Genomic DNA, 10501 nt, shown 5'->3' on the forward strand with positions numbered 1-10501 from the left:
AGGATGAGTAATGCACACAGGTGACATGTTTGAATGCAGAAAGTCAAATAGAGACACTGAGGCTTTCAAAGCTCCTGCTCAATGCTTTGAAAGCCATTAAGACATTTGAAATGAATTTAATTCTGTGAGGATGTACTTAAGAAACAGAGGTTACTCTTGTTCTCCAGCTGGCTTTTCATCTGAATGACAGAGCATAAATGTGCTACGGTAATTCGATTTTTTTTTTTCTGCTAAATGAAACTAAAAATCAACCAAGAAACAAACAAACAAAAAAATTGAATGCTGATGAGATGGTAGACACTTTCATTTGATTGTGCACCACTAAATACACACACACACACACACACACACACACACACACACACACACACACACACACACACACACACACACACACACACACACACACACACACACACACACACACACACACACACACACAATTAGATTAAATAATTAAATAAACAAATATGAATGCTGTAATGGTAGTGTTGATATCACACAATGAGTACCACAGTGGGTAGTACATTATGTTTACTAGTCAAATATCAGTAAAAGATACATACGTTGGATCTGATTGGTTCCAATTTGAGTCTATGTTTTTTCACATAGTCGTGATAGTGTGATGCTTACAGTCATTGAAAGAGACCCCATATGCCACAGTCAGCCATGATGCGGCCCTGGGGATCTTCTGTGCTCTCCCCAGGGACAAACACTGTTGTGGACATGCATTTCTCTCAATAATGTTATGTTAGCTGCCCTATATAACGTTCATAAATGGTAGCACTTGAAGTGCACCTTGAGTAAATTGTATTTCCATTTAATATACTACCTTATTGAAAGTAATTTTGCTACCGTTCATTTTTATGGTGGTGTCAGTTTAGTCATTATGCAATAGCTTTGTAAGGTTGCTTGCTTACAGGCACTTGGCACAAAGTAAGGAGTGATTTTTTTTTCTTTTTTTTTCTCCTTTTTAATCACATGGTCAGTGAAATTACATGCTTAACCTTCAGAAAATTGACAAAATTATAACTGTCTGGTTTTAATTGTTGGATACAGTTGAGAAAATCAAGACCTCTGTGGTGGGACTGGTCAAAATTTGATGCCTTTGAAACTAGATACTTTTCGTGCTAGGTTAATGTTATATAATAGGCTAATTATACAAATATTTTGTCACAGACATCTAATAGCTGCCACAACAAAATATAAGTAGGTAGGCTACAATTATATTTGTGCCTCTAATGATTTAATGTAACACCAATGTATTGTGCCTACAGATTGTCAAATTGCATCATGCAGGTAACTGAAATGCCATAACACTCTTTATTGTAGGAATGCACGTTGTGTGTAGCATTCCACTGCCCGACGGATCCTGACACTAGATGGCGATGTATCAAATGCAGCAACAAACGAGAAGAAGAACGAATGACACTGAAATCAACATGGCGTCGTGCAGTCGGGCTCAAGTTATCTCACTCTACAGGATGCTTATGAAAGAGAGCAAAAAATTCCCCTCATATAATTACAGGTACGCCTGTACTCTTCCGTGTGAAATATAGTCTATATATGATATCAATGTATATATTCTCGCATTTTATGACTCGTTTTGTCACTTTTTGTTTATTTTTGCGTAGGCTGTGAATAAACACGTGTAACCGTTAGTCATTTGAATTATAAGCGTTTCTGTATGTAACTTATATAGCGCGTTTAACTATTGCTTATCATCTACTGTTTCTTAACTAAAAATACTGTTTGTTTCCAGAACATACGCACTTCGCAGAGTGAAAGATGGCTTCAGGGAGAACCTTCATGTTGAAAACCCCAAAACACTGGATATGCTCATAAATCAAGCTAGAGAGAATCTGGCGGTCATCAAGAGACAGGCAAGCAATGCCAGCTTTGTTTGATATTCCAGTATGGTTTTTATGGCCGAACAACAACTAAACTTGAATGGCCTGAATGATTCATTTCGAGAGTATTTAGAGTTACTAATAATTAATACATTTGTATGTTCTACATCTAAGACAGTATCACTTATCTGTTTTTCACAGGTTTCCATTGGCAATCTGTATTCTGTTCAGAGGACTGTTGTTGAAAGAGAGCCTCATTTGTAAATATGTTCAGCACCAAGAATAGTGTCCATACAGTATGGTTGTGAATGACAAATCTGTAAGCTGCAATACTAGTTGACCGTTTGTGTAAAATTGTAATGTAGTAGAGTATACTGTAAATGTATGTTGATGTAATATTTTTTTTCAGCAAATAAATAAGATGCATATAAAGCATGGCTAGCGTACAACATTTGTAAAAACTGTTTAGCTTTGCAGGTCACTAAGGCATATTACAGTACTGAACATGCGGGGGAAGATCTCCCTTACGTACTTTTAAATTGGCATATTGTCTAAATCATTTTTAGATTTAAGTTTAGCATGTGCAAAATGATGATGCATCAGACAATGTGTTGTTATGGGAAATAGCCTTAATAAAAACTTTTAGTTGTCATAGTACAACATGTAAAATCGCTGGGGTAAGATGATGGCCAAGATGCTGAATCATAGTAAAGCAGATTAATCTGAAAAGTACATTTATTATAGGCATATGAATATTTACATATTTATTTGCCCATATTTTTATTGAAGATGTCTTAGACTGAATGATTATTCTATACATTTTAATGAATAGCAAATATGTCACTCTGAAATGTATGTATGTTGCTCATGGAATAAAATAAATAAAAATAATAACAACATGGGGCCTTGTGTGTCAGCAAAAACAGTATTTTTTACTCCACAAACCTTAAAATATTATTTTGTCCACAAATCCCTCATTAACAAATAGACACAAAAAACTCTAATCAATTTATGTCGCAGATCACTATTTTCCAGAAAGACAAAATTAGATAATTTAACCTCAAAACTGCTTTAAATGAATAGCCTACATCTTACGCTGATATTAAGATGAAATGACAACATTGAGAAGAGCATAGCCATTCATTAAATGTGTTGAGATGAAAAGTGAAAAAAATTAGGTTAGGGAGTCACCCTATCTTACCCTATCCACCTTTTTTTTTCAACGGGGAAGTAAGCTGTTTTCTGTGAATGTGTGAGAAATAATGAGAAGAATAACAAAGTTCAATAAATGGTAAAACTATTTGTGCTCCAAAAACCAGTGTGTTTATAATTGACAATGCATTCAAATAATATGGCAAGAATTGCCAGCTGTTTTTGCACAGCTAAAAATAACTGGAAGCGGATGACATTGGAAGCCAGACACATTCAGTTTACAAATGGCTATGCCCACTCTTAGGTGAAACATAAGATTAGCATTATTTAAGTTCACTTTATTGAACTAAATGTAAACTGTCAGGTAGTCTGATTCCCTTTAATCACCATGAAATTAAAATGGACAATTCTTGTTTTTTTGTTGGAATAATCCTAATCTGTAATCAAAGTAAACTTCCCCTTCCTGTTGCAACCACATCTCTTCTCTGATGACGTGTTTACTGGGGCGAGGGCGGGACAACCTGTCACTCACATGACATCACAGCAACAGCAAACTACAACCATACAATGATCCACTCAATTCCCAATAGACAAAGTCAAGACCCGCCCCACATTTTTCTTGTTCGAAAGGCCGTTTAATTTGGACATAGGCTACAGAGAAGAAATTACAATCGCGATTTCAGTTTCATGCTGACTTTAAAGTGTAGTTCTCTCCATCATTATTGTCCCAGTATTCCCCGAGATCAGTCCGACAATACACTGCGAAATGCACAGATGAATCTTTGTTCAAAAAGAGTGGGGCGTGCAAAATAAAGTCGAACAGTTCCCACTGTAGCACTTTTTCTTCATTCAGTTTTAATACAGCTTGAATATCCGAAAATGTCAGCCAGTTGTTTACAGTGTACCTGACCCCAACTTCTCTTCTTGCGTTGCTCTGTATCACTCTGATCACGCCCTTCACTTCAGAAGCGGTTATTGTGACACTCTCCAATGCGACTCCCAGACGGCTTGACTTCATATCAAACTCCAGCAAACTAACAGGCATGTCAAATGCTGGCACGAAACGTGCTGGAATCAGACTGCCGTGTTGAAGCTCTTGGTTTGGAGGATGATGCCGGAGTCCAGATGACACATCGCACGTTTCATTTGCATCATCAGAGATGTCAAAGTGTCTGATGTTTGCGAGGTTCAGCCCCATCATGTCTGCAAACTGAACTCTCTTTCCACGGACCAGATTCTTGTGTGAGAAAGATTCATCCTGATATAGATCTACAGGCAGAGATTTGGCTCTTTGCCCTTTTGTTTGGTGAGTCTTTGGTGAATGAGGTGATAATTTGTCATGTTCTGGTTCAGACAGACACTCGGTCACGGCTGAAGTTCCCTCTGACTGCTCAGTGTCCATCAGCATTCATCACATTGCCCAGTGCAGTAAGTTACTGAGGAGCAGAAAGTCTTTTAAATATGAAAAAGGGACCTGCAGTCTTTGCGTAAGAAAGATGCTTGACAAATACTATGCACACGAGTTGCGTCACAGCAACGTCACCTGTCTTTGCAAACAAATTGATGATGTCTTATCAGAAAAAAACAGCCAAGGGGCTTTAGAACATAATTGGGGTCTTAGCTAGTCTATTAAATGAAAAACAATTTTACATCTGCATCCAAGAGCATTTTTTAAAAACGTATTTATTCTTTATTGCGACAAGTGACATGGTTTTTCATTATTTAATTCATGTAATAATTCATATGTATCTTATAGCTATAGCCCAAAAGCTGATGGATATTTTGTTCCCTATAGTTAATAATGATAACATCCAATCTTTAAAGTCTTGTTTAGTTTTCCACTGTTATTCCAGAATTGGCTCTGTCAATCATTGTCTAGTGCAGAAACACGATGACGAACAGCAGAGGGCTGTGCGCACATGGCAGAGCGAACAAGCACTTTTTTTCTGCACATGGATCTGTTTACACTCTTAATTCATGACGCAACAGAGTGCAGTAGGTTTTTATATGTAAGCTGTAACGATATTCCACGAGAAACCAGTCGAAATGCGTAGGGGAAAGTTCAAGTTTATTTGCATTTCATATAGGCTTAGCTGTCACCAAAATTTACAGTGTAAAAAAAATTATAAATAAAAGATGTATCTATATATTTATTTATAGACCAATAATACATTATATTATATTATTATTCAATTGGTTTTCTCCAGAATTTCAGTTAATCCAGTAGAATCTCATTTTAACTGAGATTATTATAGGCTATTGTCTTATCTACTTAGAGCGTATTCATAAATAAAAAAAGAAAAATTAGATTAAAGTTATAAAGCAACATTAACATTACAGATTTTTTTGTCTTAGTAAATAGCGCAAGCTTATTCAGTTTATATAAGTCTATCTAAATTCTTGTTTCAGTAGACTCATCTTTTCCTTTGGCATAATTTACTTGCCTTATTTTTTTTCTTAATTTATCTTCATGGAATGTACATTTGTAATAACTCAAAATCATCGTTATAGGCTAATCTAAACTGTTTTATTTTTCTTATTAAGAAAACCAAAAGTATATACGAGATGGCATCCAAATTAATCAAAATCAACTTACTTAACATTAAAAAAGAGGGCTTTGAAACTAAATGAAATAAGATGGAGACATGTATAAAAAGTGTAGCCTAAATCGTAAAATAAATACCCTAATTATAAACACAATAACAGCCATTTAAAGAAGAACAAAATAACCACAGGGTTATTAACTAAATATTACATCTTATCAATTACATTTAGCCAATCAACTAAATCTAACAAAATCCCATTTTTGTCTTAATTTTGACAAGAATTTTAGATTGTATCAGACTATTATTAATTACTACAAACGGGGAGACTCTAAAAATCTTGAATAAAACTGTATTTACCCATATTTATTAGATATACAAAAGGCTAGTTCAAAACAGCGACCTTTCTCTCAGTTAACCAACTCTGCACTCACGGGCTGTTTTATAACACGCTCTGCTCTGCAGGAACTGACGTCAAACGTTTGCGACAAGTGAAGTTGCCACTATTTTGAAACCTTACCCCTATACGAAGAAGGTTTTTTTTTGCTGCTTAATGTCATAAAAAATGTAGATATTGCACATAGTTGTCAAAATGTCGCCAGAGCTGGAAAAGTTCCCGAGAAGCCTGTTGGTGTGCGAGAAATCAAATTTCTTGAATGAAAAGTCTCGGCATGACATCCACGTGTCGAAGCACAACTTTAATTACAAGGTGAGTTTAATCATTAAACATCTGCTCAACATATTCATTGTACAACTCTGCGCAGAATGTCTTTGGGTCGCGATAGTTTCGGCCGAAATGTGTCGCTCTCTCTGACTGTCTCCACAGATCTCAGTGCTGATCCCTGAATGTGGGATCCTCCCTGCAAACATCAACAGTGTGATCAACAGCTTCAGCCCTTATTATCTAGTGCGGAATCTGCCTGTTTATGAACTACTGGAAGAAACATTCCTTGAGTCACTTGTAAAGAAAGGTAGGAGGGGCAAATGTGCGAATTTCCATTGCTATTTTTTGGTATTGAACTAGATTTTAACAACTAATGTTAAATTTTGAACAATTTTTTAACACAGGAAACTTCTATGCACTCTCTTACAACACCAAAATTGATGAAGATAATTCCATTGCACTTCTTTCCAGTGGTAAGTACGATAACTACACAGATTAAACATCTCTATGAATCTTAGTGTATGTAAAGACCCCATGAAATCAGTGGCTCTCAAACTTCTTGACTTTTTGATTTCTGCTATAGTTATGACAAAGCTGCTTGTTTTCTCTCTCTCTCTCTCTCTCTCTATATATATATATATGTAGTTAATTCATGTAATATATTAAATGAAGTAACCACTATTCATTTTGTGATTCCAGAAGATATTTTGTATTCCAGAATTGTTTGTTTTTCAATAAATTCAATAAATGATTTCAGTTTAATCTTGATTTTGTGTTTAATTTTTTACATTTCAATTTAGAGTTAGATTATCTTAATACATCTATAATAAATAATAATTATAATAATAAATTAATTTACATACTTATACATATTCATTTCATACTGTTTTTCCCAGGTCAGTTAATTTTGTCTCTAGATAAAGACACATATGAACAGCTCGGCTTGGAGGGACGACCATCTCAGTACAATCACAAAAAGGCCATGAGATTTGGTAAATGTCTTTATTCTTTCTGAGTTGCATGAAATTAAGGTGTTTTAATCTTTGAACAAAAAAAAGTGTTCAATAAATATTACAATTCTAAAATGTCTTTGTTTTGCAGTCGTGACTCTGGACCTCACAGACAAAAGCTTGACTCCAGGCACCAAACGATACCAGCGGGTTCTGTCAAGTATAAAACACAGACTACCACTCAGATATGACTTTCTGTTAACTAAATATAACACAGGTTTGTAGCAAGTAATCCATCATTACCGTCACTGACCTTAAACATATTTCTCAGTTGCCTTAGCCTTTTGCATTCATGACTCTTTCAGGTGCAGATGAAGATAAGATTCTTTCCAAGCTGTTGTCCCAGTACACATACGAGGAGCACAAGCCTGCTTTTAGCCATCACACCCTGAAAAATATACCATGTCCCACACTTAACCCATCAGATATACAGGGAAAGACACTGTCATGTGACCCACATCACTTCTTGGAGTGGCTTGGAGCTGTTAACTTGGACATCAGTTGGTGAGCGAAGGCTAGTCACTATATCATGCTGTGCTCTTATATGTTTGTGATTTATTAAATATGTAAATTGACTCCATATATTGTACAATGACTACTTAAAGACTGTGGCACAAATTGACAATAATGAAATTACTATGACAATTTGTTTCACAAAATGGAAAGGAGTTCCTGGTGTTTTCGACTATATTTCTAAATTGAATTGTGTATTTTTTCAGTGAAAATTCTGCAGACGGTTTCCTGTCGACATATGTGTGTCCAGAGCCCAAGAGTTCTGTCAATCAAGCCTTGCTGTGCACCGTTACTGGCTTTATCTCACCTGAGAATGTGTTTTTGCTGCTGCGAGAACTAAGGTGAAACCCCTACATTACCATCACAAACTATATTCCAACTTAATATGCAGACAACTACAAGCAAGCCATTAGTAAGATAATTCACAAGTAAACTCTTTAGTATGACTTGCATACCAAAGCAAGTACTTGATTATAATTTCAACAATAGTGTTCTTCGACAGTACATTTCAAGTTATATTTTAAATGTATTAAATTGCAACTTCATCATTACATATGTGTAATTACGAATATATTTTAATACATGACATACAAGTTTTAATAGAAGCGACATTACAGTATTTTAGTTTAACTTAAATGCTTGTCAGGTTACACTTTATTAAAGTGTCCGTTACAGTGTAATTATACATTTAAGTACTGAGTAATAATAATTAACGTACTTAGTTTAGGGTTAGTTGCATGAAATTATGCTTAATTTAGTTATTACTACAATAACATATGTAACAAGGACACTGTAAAACAGCATTACCACTTGTCACTGTATTCGGCAGTTGAACTATATTTCAAGTACCCTAGATGTAATTATGAAATTACATTTGTACAGTTGTACTTATGTGTGTCAAAAAAGTACTATAAATTTCAGCAAATTGCATTTAATATAAACTTAAACTTTAATACATTTTACAATTAGGTGTCTGAAAACTTATATAATATTTACTTAAAATAATATTTCCATAAGTGTTTAAGGAGATGCTTGCGGTGTAAAAGTGAGCATATTTGAAACTTACAAAGCTGTTTATTTTTCTACCTCGCATCATCCAGGCATTATTTCGATGAACCGAAGTTTACACCATGGGTTTCCCTCACTGTGCATGGATTTATGGATAGTCCTGTGTCATGGGGAGCCACAGAACATGGGTTCCTCAAAGGTGGTGAAAACTTCTACAATTTTGTTTGCTTCAAAAATCAGGACTACTGGTTACACATGGCTGTCGGTGCTCAAGATGGCTGCCCACCATGAAACAATGGACATTTGACATTGAGGATATGAGACATGTTGTGTTGAAATGTAAAATACAAACATAAATGTATGATGTTGGTTTTTATTAATAATAATAATAATAATGTTTATTTGTTATGGCGCCTTTCAAGAAGCCAAGGTCGCTTCACAAAATAATACAAACAGTTGACATACAAAGAGACAAGCAATCTGCTTATTATAACAATCAAACAAGCAGAAAAGCAGATGGAGACAACCAATAACTACAAATAATTAACATAAGTTATAGAATCTAAGAAAACATTCATTTCGATAAAGTAAACGTAACATAAAAAATGAAAAAGTGGAAGACAGAGAAATAGAGGGGAAAATAATTATTTACCGAGTATGGTGAATAGATGAGTTTTAAGTTGAGATTTTAAGGTCTGGAGGTTAGGGGTGGCAGCTTATTCCATAGCTTAGGGCCTAAAACACTAAAAGCCCTACCACCCACAGTAGAGAGTTTATACTTGGGTACGACAAGCAAATTGTCATTGCTAGATCTAAGGGTCCGGGCAGGAACATATGGTTGCACTAACTCAGCAAGGTATTGATGACAGGCTTTATAAACTAAGACTAAAAGTTTAAAATGGATGCGATTGACCACAGGAAGCCAGTGAAGTTGGTAAAGGATAGGAGTGATAAGTGCAGATTCTTTATTATATGTAAGGGCTCGAGCAGCAGAGTTTTGCACCATTTGAAGGCGATGTATAGCTTTGGTGGGTAAGCCGCTATATAAGGAGTTACAGTAGTCCAATCTGGAGGTTATAAAAGCGTGGATAACAGTTTCAGAATTTCCAAAGTTAAGAGAGGGGCGTATATGAACAATATTCCTCAAGTGGAAGAAGCATGATTTAACAATCTGACCAATGTTTGAGTGAAAACATAACGAGTCGTCGAACAAAACTCCCAGATTCCGCAGTTTTTGAAGGCCTAATCTGGACACCATCAATATCAATAAAAATGTCATGCCATAAAAACTCTGTGATTTAGGGCCAATCAACAGGATTTCAGTTTTCCCAGCATTAAGCTCTAAGAGGTTATCAGACATACATGTTTTAAGTTCCTGAAGGCGAGAGATAACAGAAGTGGGTGGACAAACTGAGTTGGGTTTAACTATGAAATAAATTTGAATATCATCAGCATAACTATGAAAGTTGAGACCATGCCGTCTGATGATCTGTCCTAGTGGCAGCACATAAATGAGAAATAAAAGAGGACCAAGTACAGAACCTTGAGGTACACCGTGAGAAATAGTGACGGTATGGAATCGCTTCTCACCCTTCCTAACAAATTGCTGTCTATCCGATAGATATGAAGTTAACCACTGAAGAGCAGCACCAGTGATACCGATTGCAGACAGTTGAGAAAGAAGTGCAGAGTGGCACACTTGGTCAAATGCTGCACTGAGATCAAGAAGAACCAGGATACTATGGGCACCAGAATCAGAAA

General features: G+C 35.6%; 2 protein-coding genes across 2 annotated transcripts; both read left to right on the plus strand.

Moving 5' to 3' along the window:
- The first annotated feature begins 1341 nt into the window (after positions 1–1341).
- On the plus strand, positions 1342–2749 carry lyrm4a (LYR motif containing 4 a). The gene is made up of 3 exons (XM_079876098.1): positions 1342–1528; positions 1763–1883; positions 2052–2749. The coding sequence occupies exons 1-3, from the start codon at positions 1383–1385 to the stop codon at positions 2112–2114; spliced, it is 330 nt and encodes a 109-aa protein (XP_079732224.1). The 5' UTR covers positions 1342–1382; the 3' UTR covers positions 2115–2749.
- Positions 2750–6001: 3252 nt separating this feature from the next.
- On the plus strand, positions 6002–10022 carry rpp40 (ribonuclease P/MRP 40 subunit). Its single transcript, XM_079876095.1, has 8 exons — positions 6002–6254; positions 6372–6516; positions 6614–6682; positions 7106–7201; positions 7311–7436; positions 7525–7723; positions 7939–8073; positions 8833–10022. The coding sequence occupies exons 1-8, from the start codon at positions 6138–6140 to the stop codon at positions 9029–9031; spliced, it is 1086 nt and encodes a 361-aa protein (XP_079732221.1). The 5' UTR covers positions 6002–6137; the 3' UTR covers positions 9032–10022.
- The last annotated feature ends 479 nt before the right edge of the window (positions 10023–10501 follow it).

Source organism: Squalius cephalus (assembly GCF_949319135.1).
Source record: "Squalius cephalus genome assembly, chromosome: 7".
NCBI classification, from domain to species: Eukaryota; Metazoa; Chordata; class Actinopteri; order Cypriniformes; family Leuciscidae; genus Squalius; species Squalius cephalus.